This window comes from Bemisia tabaci, chromosome 1 (assembly GCF_918797505.1).
Source record: "Bemisia tabaci chromosome 1, PGI_BMITA_v3".
Taxonomy (NCBI): Eukaryota; Metazoa; Arthropoda; class Insecta; order Hemiptera; family Aleyrodidae; genus Bemisia; species Bemisia tabaci.
The window spans coordinates 82,678,474-82,697,098 of record NC_092793.1 but is presented as its reverse complement, the minus strand read 5'-3'; the positions used below and the strand labels follow the sequence as shown (position 1 = coordinate 82,697,098).

The 18,625-nt window shown below is 38.2% G+C and overlaps 1 protein-coding gene across 7 annotated transcripts in view; it reads right to left on the bottom strand.

Moving 5' to 3' along the window:
• kkv (hyaluronan synthase-like protein kkv) overlaps positions 1-18,625 on the bottom strand; it is a 90,026-nt gene that overhangs the window by 14,174 nt on the left and 57,227 nt on the right. For 6 of the 7 annotated variants that reach the window (XM_019061452.2, XM_072306294.1, XM_019061455.2 and 3 more), the window contains 11 exons: positions 17,013-17,201; positions 16,407-16,671; positions 15,371-15,633; positions 14,158-14,569; positions 13,419-13,645; positions 9,070-9,237; positions 8,397-8,702; positions 7,054-7,295; positions 4,977-5,122; positions 4,094-4,254; positions 3,164-3,340 (listed from right to left, as the gene is read on the bottom strand). In XM_019061452.2, coding sequence (XP_018916997.1) covers positions 3,164-3,340; positions 4,094-4,254; positions 4,977-5,122; positions 7,054-7,295; positions 8,397-8,702; positions 9,070-9,237; positions 13,419-13,645; positions 14,158-14,569; positions 15,371-15,633; positions 16,407-16,671; positions 17,013-17,201 — 2,556 coding nt within the window. Of the gene's footprint in view, positions 1-2,354; positions 2,532-3,163; positions 3,341-4,093; positions 4,255-4,976; positions 5,123-7,053; positions 7,296-8,396; positions 8,703-9,069; positions 9,238-13,418; positions 13,646-14,157; positions 14,570-15,370; positions 15,634-16,406; positions 16,672-17,012; positions 17,202-18,625 lie in introns of all 7 variants that reach the window. The other variant, XM_019061453.2, reaches the window with a different exon arrangement.

Genomic DNA, 18,625 nt, shown 5'->3' with positions numbered 1-18,625 from the left:
TCCAACGTATTTTTGTGCAAACCTTCCATTCCTGGCCTTCAAAAAGGTCTCTGATGAATATTTGGGGGCCCCACGGTCCATTGTTGCCATTTTGACCCACTTTTAGGGGATTTTTCAATTTTTTTAAGTAAAACATATTTTAAACTAAAAACTGTTTACGTTATTGCCAAATTGCCAAATTTTTGGGAAAAATCGTCCTAAAGTGCTGAATATTTGATTAAATTTCACATCAAAGGTTTTAGGGGTAAATGATGAATTTCATGTGGAAGGTGTAAGTTTTAAGTTTTGTTTTACTACAGATAACATATTCACCACGAAAAAATCGTCTCTATGAGCCAAAAATTGGTAAACATTTCATAAATCACCACACTTAAAGTTCAAGAAACTGGAGCAAAATTTTCATATTGACGTATGTAACAGCTCATACCCATCTATAAAACAGATCAAAAAAGCATGAGTGTACCTGGATTCCTATGATGTAAAATGTGGCAGAGATGTCATGTTTTGCAGCTTTCTTTATAATTAAGGTGGCTCTTTTAAATGTTTTTTGACCTTTAGTCACACTTCATGGGGGTGTTCTCCACGTATTTTTACCATACTTTTCCATTTTTGGCCATTAAAATGGCTTCCGATTAATTTTACGGGGTCTCAGGGTCCATTCTTGCCATTTTTAGCCAATTTTTACGGGTTTTCAATTTTACACGTTTTTAACTCAATTTAACAAAAAAACCGGATATATTTCTGGAAATGACATAAAAAATTATAGCAATAATGTGCTTTGTAACCTTTACTTGCCTTGCAAAATTTTCGAGAAAAATCGTCCCAAAGTGCCATAAATTGGATTATTTATAACGTCGGTGAAACCTATCGTAATTTTTCCTAGTGGATATGTTATTTGTGGTAAAACAAAACTTAAAACTTACATCTTCCACCTCTGAAATCTATGATGTGAAATTTAATAAAATATTCAGCACTTTAGGACGATTTTTCTCAAAAATTTGGCAACATAGGAAAAAGTTACTAATCGAGTTTTATTCATTTTTTACATTCCTACCAGTAATTTACACAGTTTTTACTTAAAAAAATTGAAAAAACCTCTAAAAATGGGTCAAAATGGCAACAATGCACCCCCAGGACCCCAAATATTCATCAGAGACCTTTTTGAAGGCCAGGAATGGAAGGTTTGCACAAAAATACTGTGGAATGACCTTGTCAAGCTTGTCAGTTGCAAGGGAGGGGGTGTATAGACGACTCCGAGCGCCCGCATTCTAGTTGGCGTGCGCAAGTTGTAAACTTTGATAGCTCATATCTCATGTACCAATCGTTTCCCTGGGAGGTATAATACATTGAAAGAAATGGAAATGTACGAATAATACAATGAACAGTTATTTGTTCAATTTCAAATAGAGGCATTTGACGATGTGTCCTAATTTTAAAAAAATTGATCACAGAAAGAAATGAAAAATGGCAACATTGCAAGTTTAAATTAGTGAAACCTCAAATTTAATGACCCATTCAAAAAGGAAGGATTTTTAGAGAAATTTTCGCACAAACCGCAGATCAAAATCTTTTTTCGTTCAAGAGATATGGAATTTTATAGTTTTACACCTGGCAATGCTGCTGCACAGATAAAAATTTGTTGTAGGCCTTGAAATTTTGCAGAAAGGCGAATTTTAGATAGTTGAATAACATACTAGAAATGGGTTCAAATCCAAGCCGGGGTCCTTTTTGTCGTTTTTGAATAAATCCCTTTATGCCCAAAAACCAGTGGAAGTTCGAATATTTTGAAAGCTTCCCATTCTGGAACAAATTATGCAATGAGCCTTCTTTAGCTTTATGAATGGAGAGATTTTTACTTGGCTAGTTACAGGCAGAGAGCTGATTTTTTCAAACATCTTACTTGTTCAAATTGACAAGAAAAGTACTTAACCTTATAGAGATATTGATGATGCACAGGTTTGACATAAGGCCATTTTGGGTGACACAAATATTGGAATATTGATAATGTAGGAAGGAGAGTTCTATAGATGAAAAATCTTCCTTCTCAAAAATTTGTTGTCTGTTTGACTTGATTTGGCAAGACATATCTGCTTATCTGCAGTTACATTTTTGCAACAAATGCTAATCAAATATTGTGCCTTTCATATAAGTGATGAAGGTGGTTACAACTTAGGAACGGAGCACACAGCCCAAATTCGCAACAAGAATAGCAGAAGAGGCAAAAATAGTTTAGGCAACCAACAAGTTTTATCAAAGAAAGAAGAGCAATTATAGAAAGAGAAGAGCCCCTTCCTTGATCATGCAAAAGAAACAGTTCATTCATTTTCAAAAATCCTTATTTTCAAGGATTATACCTCTGATGTTTCTTCAACATAAGTGATGTTCGTACGAACGCCAAACGGCCACTTTACGTGGATCTCATCTTTATTTAATTGAAGTAAAAACACTACTAGTACGAACAAAGCATTGATCATGAAGAAAGCAAACACTGATTTATTACGCAGCTCAATCAAATCGTGAGCAATTCTATCCTGTAAAAACATACAAAATTAGATTGAGAACCACTTGATCTGTTGAATTAAAACAATGAAATTCTATTCTTTGCAACATTCATTAGTTTCATCACTGCAAAGCTGACTGCCTCCTAAAGAGTTACCTGTGCAATTAGTCTGGTTTGATAGGATGTAATGGATGATAACCAGATCAGACCAGAGAGAGAGAGAAAGGCCAGCCAAGCACATAAAGAGCTCAATCAGAGAATTGGAGGAGCTCTATTGCACACTTAGGCAAACATTAGTATAACACAGGTTCTTTACTTCTCTGTATGGTAATTTCTTAAAATATAAGAAATTACATTTTCCCTCTAAAAAGTTTTATTATTAAAAATTAGTAAGTTTGAAATTTTTTAATTCTTGAAATAGAATAACATCATGAAAGACATGATAAAGAGTTACTGTGAATCCAGGAAAATGGTTAAAAAAGTGGTATCAATATTCCAGTGATGAAACTGAATAAATTTGCAAGAATTCACTGACGGTCAATTTAATAAAAATGCCTTGAACTTTTGGTGTAAATTTCAAGGATTTCTCACTAACTTGACAACCTCAGAAGAATTTATGAATATACGGCCAAGAGGAGTGGTTGAATCTGAGTACAGTCTTACCTCTTGGGTAGTTTCATCATAAGTAACATTTGTCTTCACGCCCAATGGCCATTTTAAGTGAAGCGAGTCCTTGTTGACTTGGAGTAGGAAAACAATGACAACGAACAATGCGTTGCACATGAAGAAAAAGAAAACTGATTGGTCTCGGAGGTCTTTTAAATTTTTTTGAATGCGGGCCTAAAACATGATGATGAAGGTAATATCCGCAGCAAATTTTTGGAAACACTTAATGAACATGGACATTTAGGGTAAAAAACGAGAGAAAAAATATATCACTTGACAGAGGTTATGATTTTGCAGATAGTTTCATCACTTTGAGAGACGGCTTGAAACAAGCTGCAAAAATTCCGATTAGTTTTCATCAGGGTATAGAAAATTGTAAGACTGTACGATTGTATTGATAATAATTCTGTTGGATGTAGTTACGCAAGAATTATTAGCTTGAAAACATGAACTAGCGATAGGTTCTGAATAAAATAAATTCAAACTTGCATACAAAAGAAGGAGAAAAAAATCTTTAAATACTTATAAAAATAAGGGAAAATTCCCGGTGCAAAGCGTAAACATTTAAGAGGGAAAACAGTTCAGATTTGTTTTCATCCTTGCATTCACCCACAGTTTTATTCCAGACAGGGACTAGATGTATGCCAATACTGCGGACTTTGGTTGGTTTAGATGATAAAATTAAAGGTGGAATTTTTTTTCCCTCAAGGCCGAGTTTTATGCTGGCCGAGTAATGTTTTCCTTTAATTTCCTGAACTTCCGCTATTAAAAACAATACAGACTGAACAAAAAGCTGTACAGAAAAAGCAAAATTTTTTTTGGAGCCTTGGAATTTTTGTTGCCTTCAAATTGAAAATGATGATTCAATATTAGAAATTAATTTCTATGAGAGCAAATGAGAAAAATTAATGTGACTGCAAATGTTACCTTTTCTACTTTATCATCATCGATGGGAGCAAGATACTTTTCGATGAGTTCTTTCCAGAAAGTGGTTTCACTCATTGAGAGGAAAGATACTGGTCCCTTTTTCAAAGCTTTATCTTCAATCCAGAATGGATTTATGTCATCATTTCGCTCTACTCTGGCCTCTGGAATTGGAATGAGAAGAAATAATATTAAGAAAACAAAAATAAGACAAAACCTCAAAGTATCTACATCTTTTGACTAATCTCAGTGCCAATTGCACATGAATATTAAAGGCGAGTTCTGGTAATTTTGCCAACGAGCATTCAAATTCAGTCGAACACAAATGTCTCATTATGGAGAGAAAAAGCTCATCCAATCACAATTTTTTCTTGAGAGATATGTTGTTTGGTGCAGTCCTACTTAGAACCAACCGGGGAGGAATGCAGATGCGTTTTGGGTCAAATTAGACCCATCATCGGTGCAGCGCAGTCTCCGGATATTCTGCTTCTAAGCTCAGAGAGGTTGTAAAAACCAGTCCAAGATTTGGGCATGCGGCTATGCGGCTTCAGTGTCAAGCAAACCTACTGCCATCTGGTGAATGAATTATCAAGACAGTTCAGCTAAAACCCTGGCAAAGCAGTATTTTAACAGATTGTGGTTTGACCGACTAGTTGTTTAAACAGAGTTTAAGTGATTACGCCAACATGTGTTCAGATTCAGTCTCAGACTGACGTTTCATCATGGCGAGAAAAGCTCATCCAAGCAAAATTTTTCCTCCAGAGATATGCACATGAACATTTTGTTACGGAATAGCATTCATTTTATTGAAGGATCTGTCACTTTGAGAAGTAAGCAGAGAAAAAGACAATAAATTGATAGATCAATGAACAAGACAGAGACTGACCAGATGCAATTGTTTCTCCATCATCATCATTATGTATCTGATCTTCTTCTGCTGGGTCTTCACCAACTGGCCCCAAGCCATGATCGCGGCTGCTGCAGGAAATAGTTCTTCTGCGTATAATCAACTGATTTTGTGGGTCGATCACCCTGAAAAGGTGCAATTAGCATTTAACGTTACCTTCTGTTACTACACAGAATGCATAAAAATTTTAATTCAGTTTACCTGATGAGCCTAAATGTTATCAATTTCAACAGAAGAAACAAAATGGTGAAGTTAATGGAAAACTGCCATCCTGATAAAATTTAACTGCAGCTGATGAGAACAGCAAATACTGTGCTCGACAGCAAGAGGCTGATTGTTAGAGTCAATCTGACAAATTAACAAGAGTTGAGTTGTTGAACGATTACATACACATACGTTAAGCCGCTTTCACAACGCAGCCTCGCGCTCTGCGACGCCCAATCGCCATTGGCCCCTATCCTCCAAGAGATCATCAGGCAATTGGCGCACCTTCTGATATCCTCCTTTACCCCTTGTCGCCAACCTTCCACAGGACGTCCACGCCGTCCCCTTCCAGGAGGAACCCAATCGAAAACCTGCTTGGGCAACCGATCGTCTGCCATCCTTCGCACATGACCATACCAGACCAACTGCTTGGACCTGATATCAAGCACGATATCGTTTTCCACACCCATTATCTCGCACACCTTTTCATTGCGGATACCCTCTTTTCTCGATATACCAGCAGACCTTTGCCAAAAGTCCATCTCAGTTGCTCTAGGCATGTCTTCACTCCTTTTCTTCAGTTACCAGACCTCACTCCTGTAAGTTACGATACTCTTCACGATGACGTTGTTAATTTTCCTTTTTGTCTCCTTGGAGAACCCCATTCAGCATCGCGATAGCTTTCCTGCCTTGCACATTCCGATCTTTAATAGCCCGATCCAAATTTCCATCCTTGGTTAACCAAACTCCTAGATATTTATACTCTTCACAGTCCTGAATTCTCCGGCCATCCTCCAGTTCAATGCTTTGCTGACCACCACCGATAACCAACTTTTCCGTCTTAACCAATTAGCTCATCAATATTGTGCCTACCAATGGGAAGGGGTCAGGTTCATTGATATTGGTCATTAAACATGACATAAGCAGTAACATCATAAAGCGGTGCAAACAACAGATTCCTAGCGAGGTAGGAAGAATCGTGGCATTATATGACTTCATCAAACATGTGTCTATAAATACATTTAAAAAAAGGTAAAGGTAACAATAAGGCTGCATAGGTACGTCTTATATCAAACTCATGACCTCAAAAAAACTAATACAGCCCGCTTAGGAACAATGTCATTGGCAGTTTACATACAGTCAGTGAGATAAGCATAGAGATGTAATCACCCCTAAACACACCACCCAGTGGTTTCCTTGGGACTAGAGAATTTCCAAGGACAACAAAAAGAGGATTTATAACTTGGTTGTCAAGCCTATAATCACCTATGGCAGTGAAGTGTGGCAGTTGAAGAAGCGGACCCAAGAAATGCTCAAGGCAACAGAAATGGATTTTTGGCGAAGATCGGCTGGGATCTCGAGGAGAGAACGTATCAGGAATGAACGTGTTCGAGAGACAATGGGCGTTGAGGGGACTATTGTGCACGATATTATGACCAAGCAATTAGTATGGTATGGGCATGCGCAGAGGATGGCTGATACCAGGTTGCCGAAGAGGGTGTTGGAGTGGGTCCCCCCAGGTAGGCGACAGAGAGGGTATCCGGCCAAACGGTGGGTAGAGGGCATCCATGAAGATATGGAGAGATGCCAGCTTCTGGAGGATCTCTATCATGACAGATTCCTGTGGTGGGTGGGCATTGCAAAGCGTCCTAGCGCGCCATAAAAGCGACTTACACATACATACATACCCAGATATTAAAATAATCTTTCCAAAATGTGTAAATAAAGTTAAATGTTAAACACAGTTCAAGTCAAGTTGCTCATCATTTGAGTTAAACGTTCCAGAAGAATTAGTGCAAAAATATTTTTAAGAAGTTCAAGATTTATGGGAAATATCAGAGGTTTTTATTACCGTTCGATGACATCTAATCTTTTGCTGACAGTTTCTAGAGATTCTGCAATTCTGAGAAGTTGTTGCTTTTCATCCACCGGTTTGGGGTAAGTACAGAACATGCATTTGAAAAGCCCAGCGAAAGAAAGTTCGAGAGATCCTTCTTCTTCGTTTTCATCACTGTTCTGTAGGAATCCTAGGAGTGACTTCTGTTTTCCCTTCTTCTTTGCAGCCTCCGCCTCTTTCCTCTCTTGTTCTAACTCCTGCAAGAAAGAAAAGGGGAGGCTGGTTAAGAAAACTTGATAAGTGAATTTCCTATTCAGAGGCCTTTCAGGAAAGTGGATTTACAGTCAGATACAAAAATTAGTGAGGTTTTCCTTGAAATTATTTTTACTCTCCGTTAAAATTAATAGATGGATAAAAAAACTGTCCATTTGTAGTAGCAATAAGCTGCAAAAAATATGGAGATAAAAAAAATAAGGAAAAAAAAAAATAATTCTCTGTACTGGAATTCTCTGAAACTTTTTGAAACTATGTACTTACTTTCAGCAGCTATTTGAATTCTCGACTAGATGAAACAACGTCATTATGTTGGGGCAAGGCATGGATTGACAATTGAAAAGATGTGAGGAAAAAAGTGGTGTTTCTTTAAATCCAGCATTGAGATCAGGGACTGATAGCAGAGGTTGACCCTCCACATACGTTGAGATGCCGCATAGGTAGAGATGACGGATGCCGAGGTAGCCGGATCTGCGAGCACACATTGGTAGCCGCATTTCCAGGTATGCTGCCGTCCCTCACGAGGGATCTGAGCATACAAGAGTGGATCGCTACATTGGCATGCTGAGACGCTAATATCCATCAGAAATCCTTTACTAGCTGGCCACCGAATTCACCCAGGACGACCGCAGCAATTCTCAGGACCTCCATTGAAGCCATCGTATTGAGGGCATTGTCTCTATTGTCTAGCGTGCAGGATTTCCCGGGTAAATGTTCGGCCGAATTTCGGCGTTTCCAGCTCGAATGCTGCTCCCAGATCCTGCTTCAATGCGGATGCCAGGATGTGTCTGCTATTCGTATGGCCTGTTATCTTAGTATCTAAGGATCTGTATGCCAAAAATGATAAGTTGGCAATCGACATCTTCAAGCTACCAACATAGCTTCCTATGCACATGCCTTGAGATCCAGCAGCCTCCATGATAGCCTAGTAACCAGGATCTGGTATTTGGGGTCGATACCCATAGCTAGATGCCGCTACCAGTCCCTGATCGAGATATGTATTACTCTATTTGAAAATATAGGAGCACCAATTATCGACTTTAAGCTCTCTATGAATATACTATATGGATTTTCATATGACTTACTGCTTTAGTTTTCTTTGTTTGAACTTCTCTGGTCCCCCAAGTTACAACATTCAGATTGATGATAGAGTAAAGAATCAGAATCAAATACATGGCTGGAATTGATAGTAAATAAATTGTGAAGGGAACAATACACCAAAACTCTTGTGGATGGAGTAGTGCTGCGATTATGAAGGAACTCATCATTGCTATCAAGAAAATTGCAGATGGTGAGCCAATACCATCCTCTCCAAGTTGGAGTGCCGTACCAACAATGACAGCCATCATGATTAAAGCATACATTGTTGAGAGAATCTGCGCTACAATTAGCTGTAAACAGAGATAAGAAGACAAAATAGCTACAGTTTCGCCACTTAATTAGGGTAAATTTGAACTTCACGAAATCAAAGATGGGCTATAAGCCAAAATCAATTTAATTTTTCATGGAAATATTATTAGTTCTGATCTGCGATGAATTACATCAAAATAACAAATGTTATTCTATAGTACATTCGCTATATATGATACTCCTTGGTTAAGATAACCTTGTAAACAAAATCACTTTAAAAAGTATTATGTGGATAAAATCGAAAATTGGACTACATACTAAAAGACAATGAAATTGAAATTCTTGGGATAAAATTTTGAGACAAATATATGATAATTGGGGGAAAAAAACTTATGACTGAATGAATACCTGTATGTTCGATTTGCAGGTGAAGCAAACAAAAATGAAGAACATTATGGGCCAAATATTGTAATAGAAACTGGTCCAGTTATCAATATGAAAAACAGCAACAAAAGCTCCCACCAACATGAGGAATATTGTACCTGGACCCAGGATTGTGCCACCCATCAACATCATCTGAAAGAATATACACCTTGGTGAGGAACAAATTAAAATACAGTAAGACCTCAATCGATGGATGATGATTAAACGGATTTTGCGTTTTAATGGATCGAACTTCCAGCCCCTTCAAGAGGGCCATAAAAGCCATGTTAGATTTTCCTGATGAATAACGGATTGAATCTGGATCCAATTTGATTTAACAAATCGTAATCCTCAGCTAATTTTTTTTTCCCTCCTGGCACACTACCAATACCAGTGACATTCTTACATCATGTCATGTCTTGTCCTCATACATCGTTTTCAAAATGCACGCACATTTTGACAAAAGATACGCCTTAAGTTTATTTGGACTAGGAGTACAAAATAAACAGGATTCTCCAACAAAGGAAAAACTTGTACTTGTATAGGAGAGGAGAATGTGGGGGGCAATACTGCCTTGCTAAGGGAAAATGCCGTACAAGCCTTCATGCATTGCCAATTTTTTTTTGGCAAATTACTAATTTTCAGGAGAGTTAGTGAATATCTTTCTTCAGATTTCTCAGATAATTTTGTTTTTAATTTAATCTAAAATGTTTGAAAATTTCAAGAAAAAATATTTATAACCTTCCCTAAAAATAATCATTTTATTGAAGGGAATTTGGCAACTCTAGATGTTAATACGGTGTTCTTCCTTAGCACCGCAGAATACTGAGTGAGCACAGGGTGGGAAGCTTCTTGGTTCTTTTCCAAAAATCCCGGCCTAATTTATCCTCTATAGGTGAAATCTATTCATTCTGTCTTTTCTCTCTTTCAAACCAAGTATCATTTTTCTTTACAGATAGAAAAAAGACGGAAGAGGTCCTTTGCTTTGTCCTTTTATTGGTTGCCTTTTTTTTTACGAGGGGCGTTCAATAAGTAAGTAACCCCCTCTCTAAAATCGATAGGAATGGACCAATTTTAGAAAACTTAGGCTCAAAATCTTCCTTAGGATATACTGAGTTCAACAAAACAAATCGCAACAAAATCGGACCATGTGCGGCCGAACGCGAGCCGTTTGAACGCGCCGAGGTGCACGCCGCTCCCGCCGAATCCGCGGAGATTTGAAGTCCGCAACAAGAGAAGAGCTTCTCTGCCAACGCTTCAGTCGTTCATCACTGACGAAAAATCAAAGAAGTTTTTGTAGAATAAGGTGCTTACCTCACCTCTCCACATAACCAGCTCGATCCAAGCAGGCCTGAGACTGATTGTGAGACTAAGAGAACAGCTTTTGGATACCGCGCCTGTAGAAGTCTTTCAATTGGCTGGGGATGAAAGTGTTGACGGCTTGTTTGACCTCTTCCACTGATTCAAAATGAGTTCCCCCGAGTTCAGATTATAGAAAGGGGAATAAATGGTGGTCTTTTTTGCCATTTATTACCGTATCTAGTATCTGAACGCGGGGGAGTTCATTTTGAATCAGTGGAAGAGGTCAAACAAGCCGTCAACACTTTCATCCCCAGCCAATTGAAAGACTTCTACAGGCGCGGTATCCAAAAGCTGTTCTCTTAGTCTCACAATCAGTCTCAGGCCTGCTTGGATCGAGCTGGTTATGCGGAGAGGTGAGGTAAGCACCTTATTCTACAAAAACTTCTTTGATTTTTCGTCAGTGATGAACGACTGAAGCGTTGGCAGAGAAGCTCTTCTCTTGTTGCGGACTTCAAATCTCCGCGGATTCGGCGGGAGCGGCGTGCACCTCGGCGCGTTCAAACGGCTCGCGTTCGGCCGCACATGCACTATGGTCTGGGAGCGCCAAATCGTGGTCAAAAATCCGATTTTTGAAAGTGCGGAAATCTGGCAACCTAGCATGCAGCCCTTATCTACATCCCTTGGCAAGTGTGAAATGACCGATCGAATTTTTTTTAGGTGTTTTTAAGATCGGATATATGGTGGCCAACTTCACAGACTCAGAGGTAAATGAAGAAATGTGAGAATTCGAGGTGAACGTCATCACATATTACCTTGTGCTGTTTTGTTAAAAGTCGGCATAGATCCTCGATCAAATATGGAACAGAAAGCTCAAAGGGAGCACTTTTTGATAGTTTAATCGTTTTTAGTATTAAGATTGATTTTATGACCACCACGAGACTTCAAAGTTTTGTCCTAATTTAGGCAAAAAATTACCTTCACCTTAACTTTTAGTTATCACTAACAAAAGCTAACACGTTCTTATCGGTGCCAGAATGTAGCCCATATATTCCTTTAACAGGGAATGATAGGTTTTTTTGCGTATTTTTGCGTCTGAGGCCTTTTTCGGTCATTTCAGTGCAGCGGTTTTGTGATTTTGTGAGTAATCCGATTCGGCTGTGCAACAAGATAAGAGAGATGAGGCAAGGTCAGCGATGGACAAAGGGTGGATCTCATGTAATTTTGGCTGCTGAATCCAAAATGATGCCCATTTACTTCCAGCAGTTGCCAGTTTTCTGGAAAATGAAGTTTTTTTGCGGGAAAACGCATTTTTGAGCGAAATGATACTTTCTCCACAGAAGGGATGATAACTGGATAAAACGAAGGTCATTTTTTCATTCTTGAGATTTCATATGCATACACATTTACCAACTCGCCTTCCTGTGGTGTAATGGTTGTAGTGCTAGCCCTATGATCAGAAGATCCCGAGTTTGACTTCCGCCCAGGCAACTCGAGCTTGATGATCGCAAGCCATATTACGTACTGGGAGCTTATTGTTGGGAAGGGACTGATGGGGAAAGGAATTCAAGCACGGATATTAGACCTTAATAGCAATTTTAGTTCCGTTTTCTTGTATTTATTTTTTGAAATGGTTCAAGTTTATCATTCCACCTAAAACATTTATAATAACATTTGTAACCATAAAAATCAGCGCAAAATGGTTGAACTGCTTCCAAGAAATATAAGAATGTCAAGGCTATTAATTTTTAAGTATTCTAAAATATGTCCCGAAACTTTTCGTAGCAGGGTCTGGCGATCAAAGAGTTAGGCAATTTAAAAAAAAACCGCCAGAAATGAACATTTTTGGAAGAAAATTTTAGTTCAGGGAGGGGGCACTCTATACCTAGGCTTCATACCCCCCCCCCCCCCCCATAATATATATCATGCTCTAGTCAGGACCAATAAACTAAAAAACATAATGCTAACTTTATTCAGTTACGATAATGTCTTATCTATTCCAGGGTAAAATACTCATTTTTAAGCCTTTTGCTCTGGTAAACGCGTCATTTTGGCAAAACTGAGTTAGCAAAGTGTAGTCTGGCAACCTTCAAAACACTAAACTGTCATTTAAAATGACATCTGAATCATAGTTTGAATTTTTTTCTAATTTTTTAGTTCTTATGGTCCGCCGCCATCTTGGATTTGAGAATTTTGTAAAACTAAGGTTAAATTTGAATTCAGCGACCCTAAAAACATGAGCACACTAAATTTCATGATAATCTGACCAATCCCTGATTTATGGCCACAATTCGGCGCCCCCAGACCATAGTGACATGGTCCGATTTTGTTGCGATTTGTTTTGTTGAACTCAGTATATCCTAAGGAAGATTTTGAGCCCAAGTTTTCTAAAATTGGTCCATTCCTATCGATTTTAGAGAGGGGGGGGATACTTACTTATTGAACGCCCCTCGTACCTAAGGATTCAAATGAGTTGTTAGACAAGGCAGGAAGTGAGACAATGAAACACCACGCCATTGCGATTACAATCCAGAACAATTCACGTTTTTTCTAGGGTAACACTTTTACATGGAGTAATAGAGACTTCAATAATTTTTCTAGGGAAAATTTGATTTAACCGATTTTTGTTGATTTTCGCCGAAATCTGCTTTAAAAAAAGCCAACCTTGAACACTTCTTGACGGGCAAAGCTGAGTGCTTTTTTCACTTATGAATAACCAGAGGTTTGATTTCACAAAAAACAACACTCCTAAGTTTTTTTCCTTCATTTCTTGGGCACTTTAGATTCAGTCTAGATGAGGACTTGAGAGGCCCCTGTTGGAGAGTCTATAGCTGCAGAATTTCATTACTTTTGCGCATAAAAAAACTTCTCTTGGTAGAGGGCAAGAAGGGTTGTATAGATAAAAAATTCTTAGGACATTGTTCCAGGAAGAAAAAAAAAAAAGAATTGATGATCAACGTTGACTGTGCCTCTAAATTACTTTCTAACAATTTTGATTTTTAAAAGTAGGGGAATATTCGATAAAAATTTGGTACCTCATAAGCAATGTATGGCAGCGAAATATTGTCATTTATTTTGATTGTTTTTTTGTAGTCCATCAGTAAATCCATTATGTTTGCCATTGTGGAGGGAACCCATCTACGTCTCTGGTTGAAGAATTCGTTGAAACTTTCTGGACAGTGGGTGTAAGCGTCACTTGCGGCTGAGTATTCAACACGATAGCCTCTTTGAAGTAACAGCGTGCACAACCACCGGTCTTCACCTGTTGCAAAAGGAGGAGGGAAAAAAATCAGCTAAAACTGGTGAAGATATTCAAAACAAATTGAAACATAGAGCATAGAAGTTACAATTTATAGGTCTTAAGAAGAATGTATTTTTATGTTTGTTAATAAAACAAGTCTTCCTGGTATTTAAAATACTACATCAAATTATTATGAAATTCTTTAGTTTCAAAGTAAGTAAATACATTTTTTCTCAACACTTTGGGTACATGAGCTTCCATTATGCAAAGCAATTTTTTAACATGTACAAAATTCTAATGAGAATCTTGTTTCCACTTTGTCAGGGGCTATATTATTTGAGAATAAAGCTTCTTCACCTACTGATAACAGAAATTCCTTACTTTTTGTTTACTTGATGACAAGTTCTGAAATTCCTTTCTTGTTGTTTACTGGTCATTAAGGAACAGGAGAAAAATTGCAATAACTAGGGTCTAAAGATGGCTAATTTCAAATAAGTAATGTACTGAATGACGTTTGTTTAAGAGAAGATCACCTTGATCATATTGCACATAATGCCGAGCTTCCGTAGAGGTGGTTGTGTAACGACGCATGACATTATCATCCATGAGAGCTTTCCCTCTGAAGAGTGAGAAGCAACCAGGACTACACAAAACGCAGCCAATCATGTGTTCAGTTGCTTTTTGCAGCCAATGACCGATAGCGTATTCGAACATCTGATACCAAACCATAGGGCCGGAACCAACTGGATGGATACGGCCGCAGGCTGCACCAAGATTGCGGTTCTTTTTCATCAAGTCAATCAACAATCGAACGGCATGAGGCTGGAAGTCAATGTCCCCGTCTAATGTCAGCAAGTAAGTATTCTCAGCCATTACTTCTTTCCTTTCGACAGAAATGGGGAGTTCCATCAGCCTATGACCCAGCAAGTAGTACATGTACATCACCTGAAAAAACAAACAAATAAAAGGTCAAATGGGATTTTGAAGCTCAGATGGGATATTTTAGAGTACGCAAATATTTGATGCTTGAAGAAAATTAAGCAGCCACTACAAGGCTTGTGAGTCTGGTGGGGGCAGATTAAGAGTTTCAGGCAAGTAACTACATTCCTGACATGTTATCATGCAATCGTTGATGTTATTTTTTTTTAAGACCAGTGAATCTAGAGGGTGGTCAGCCGTTTTTGCTAAAAATATTTGATGTGCTTTTGTGTATTTTTATGCATAATCAATTATCTGCATTACGCTATCCGACGTGGGCTTTGCCACAATATATCAGATGATTTAGGTAGTATTATACTTTGATATTTGGAGGGTACTCAAAGTTAGAAGTCCAAAAAGTTCTATTGGAATTAATAAAAAAAGTAATTGATGTAATCAATCACAGTATTTTTGAATGAACAAATTAGATAAGAGGAACAGCCTAATGGTGGGAGCTAGTGGTGAGATTCATAAAAAAATATGGCGAAACTAGGTGACGTTAAGTTGACCTGACAGTTGTACTACTAGGCATCAGAAAAACGGCCTCCCACTCACTATTAATTTTAAAATCCTGCACAGGAAAAGGAGGACATTTTTTTGATACCTAACAATTTTAAGTTTGATGTCACCATTTCATAGCGGCTCGCGAAGCCTCTAAGTTACCCGCAAAGCGAGTGACTAGGGGTGCAGGGGGAGAACCCTCTGCCTTGCTGTGATAGTGCACTCCCTGAACGGCTAGTAGAAAATATACATAGAGGCAATGTATACCTGGCTCCATCTTTTTCTGTGCCTAATTTTTGACTTGTCTTTCAGATGAGCAATCATTTTGGTCTTGCCAGGCAATGTCCAGACCAGTTGACCTCCATAGGGTGTTGGATATTTGGTTGGAGGCTTGATTCTGATATTGGTTTCATGTACATGTGTCGCAGCCTCATCAAGAGTTGATACCAAGAGCTTAACAAAACGGTTAACTTGGCTCCAGTCGTCACAAACGTCACTGATTTCAAACGCATCATCGAAAAACAGGTGAGCTGAAAAAAAGAGGTTTGATTCAGATAGCTTGAAGAGTACATAGACTCTCTACTCTTTGAGCCGAAAGTCAGATACCAAAAATTTTCAAAATTTTAATTTTAACATTTCTTTCTGAAACTGAAAATCATAATGCTTAATTTAACTGTTTGAGTAATGAAAGTGATTTTGCACAAACTCGAGAACATTAGCTGAAACAACTTCAACTATAATATTAGGTATTGATTTTAGATAAGATTTTAAAATTTCTTTGCAATAACGAAAATAAATGCTTAGGCCTTGTCCACGCAAGAGCTGTTTGAGCAAATCAGTTCCACGAACTAGGATTTCAAGGAACAAGTTCGCTCAAAATTCCGCAAACCGCACTCGTCTGGAAAAAGCCTTAAGCAATTAGTTGAAAAGATAAGTTGGTTTTATTATCTAAGAATAGTTACACGTAATGCAATGCAAATTTGCAGACATGAATTGCAGAGCTGCAATTTCTAGGTACTGTATAAATATAACCCATACATAGGTGAAAACATGTTGAGGATTTGAAATTTTGCTGCGGATGATGATGATATTTTGATTAGCTCTCAATAAATCAGTTGCTGGGATACATTGGACAAGATAATTGTTCTATTTTTGGTACAAACATTTTATCTATTCTTATTTCATGTGGTTTCCTATTAAAAAAGCTGATATTGACCCAAGTTGGCAAAGATAGTTACAGTGCATGGAAAAAAATGAAATGGGTATTATATAAATGGGTGTTCTTATTAATGCGATCACTTACTTTCAAATTCATAATAATCTGGATCGACAACTCTCAAATACTTTTGAGCAACACGCCGAGCGCACTGGTCCTCATCAAGCCGCAAAATTGACTTCAACATTTCCATCATCTCCTCTTTTGTTTCATGCCACATGGTTGCACAGGCATAGATACGAGTAATGCTATCTGATTTCTTGACGGTACGTGGAGTGGTGCTGCTCACATCAGTGTGAACTGATATTGTCTCGTAATATTCATCAGGATCTTTTTCTCTGTTGACAAGTTCCTGAAACATGAGGGATGCAACATTGAACAACAGTAGACTGTAGACAAGCAATAAAAAATCATTCAGATTAGGTTATTCTTCATACATGACTTCCGGATGGATTATGTTCAGTTTTCATTGAAGCAGGTGCAGCTGATAAAGGAAGGATTTTAAAACGATTGTTCAAGGAAATAAGAAAAAGGATTAGCTAGGAGGAAGTTTTTCTAATGGTTTACATCATACAATTCAAAATTGATGATCGACTTTTCGCAGCTTTCAGTTTCTTTATGCAATGAATCAAATTTAGCCATTCACATTGAAAGTAGAGAAATCAGTTCACTGCTAGGAACCTTAGAACTCACCTCCGTTTTGACATCTTTTTCATCATCACAGCGACGATTGAGAGCCATTGACTGGTCTATTAGTAAAGAGTCATACATTGGGCGGACGAATAATTTTTCAGTCGTCGCCAAACGCTCGCATTTAGGAGTCCAGATGTGCAGGGTGATCCAAGTTTGAGAGAGCAACCACAACAGCCAAACCCAAGCATGCTGAAAAATAATATGGAAAAAAGCAAACCTGAGTTGACAGATCCTTAGAACAAAAACACTTAAAATCAGATGTCATGCTCAGTTGGAAAAATTACTCTAAGTATGTTTGCATTCTGAGCTGTTTGCATGTTAATTGGTTTAATTATTCTTTTGTCTATTGTGAAAGAATATATACAAACAAGAGGGGAAACAAAACATTCATTACTACAACTGTCCATACTCTCGAACCAACTTTCTACCCAATGAGATTTGAATAAATATTTTGCTCTTGGAATTGTCTTTTCAATGTCTTTTTTCAATCAAAAGCAAGCACAGTGGCATATGCTGAAATTTTGTTTCTCACTTGCACTCTATCTAGATTTCTCAGAGTCCATGAGCAAGACGAAAACAGGTAAGGTAACTGCAGCTTGTATTTATCTGTTTTCTTTGCATCTGTGAATTCAAAGGGCAGCCAGATAAAGTACGAGTGAGAGGCAAGATTTCACCACACACTACTGTGCAAACAAGAATAAAATAACCTCAAAAAATGGAGATTAAAACAAATTGCTAGCCTGTCCATGGGTTCAAAGTAGTCTAAATTTGCTTGGACAATTTAAAATAAAATGATAAAACCAGCGGTACGATTGAATAGGTGATGTTTGTAATGGCTTTCTCGGTGCCGGAGAGAGGAGGACTTTATTGTTGACTCAATAATACTAATGGTGGATGATGGCATCCAGTGAGACTCTTGGTATCACCAATATGAGAAGAAAATCGGTGTTGCCACATAATTGTAGTTTTCCTTGAGAAAATGTCAAAAGGACCCCGCACACCTCTTATGGGAAGCTGCACCGCGAAGAATTGCCTTCTGACTTATGTATTTCGATTCTCCTTAAGATGCTGATCAAAAGTTATAATTGCGCCAACTTTCTATGATGCACCGTTTTCGCAAAAAACCTATGAGAAGATTCAATTATTCGGTGATAAAAAGCCAGAAAGATTCCTCATTTCAGTGCTCGATTGACAAGCGGCTGTGTGTCAACAAGGAAATCATGGGGACTCCCGCACCGAGCAGCAGTCTTATCTCGGATTCCGCACGCCGTTTTGCTCGACCACCATCCAAATCAGATTCTTGAGGAGCATAAGAACAGGAAAGTCTGAACGTCTACCGGGCGAGTGCGGGAGGGAGATAGCTCCTGAGTCGGCAGGTACAGATAAGAAGACGGACACATGCTACATTTTCTCCTTATTCACATCAGGCCTGTTCTCAAATGCTTTGTTCTTTTTTATTCATAGTCGCCGAATAATTGAATCTTCTCATAGGTTTTTTGCGAAAACGGTGCATCGTAGAAAGTTGGCGCAATTATAACTTTTGATCAGCATCTTGAGGAGAATCGAAATACATAAGTCAGAAGGCAATTCTTCGTGGTGCAGCTTCCCATAAG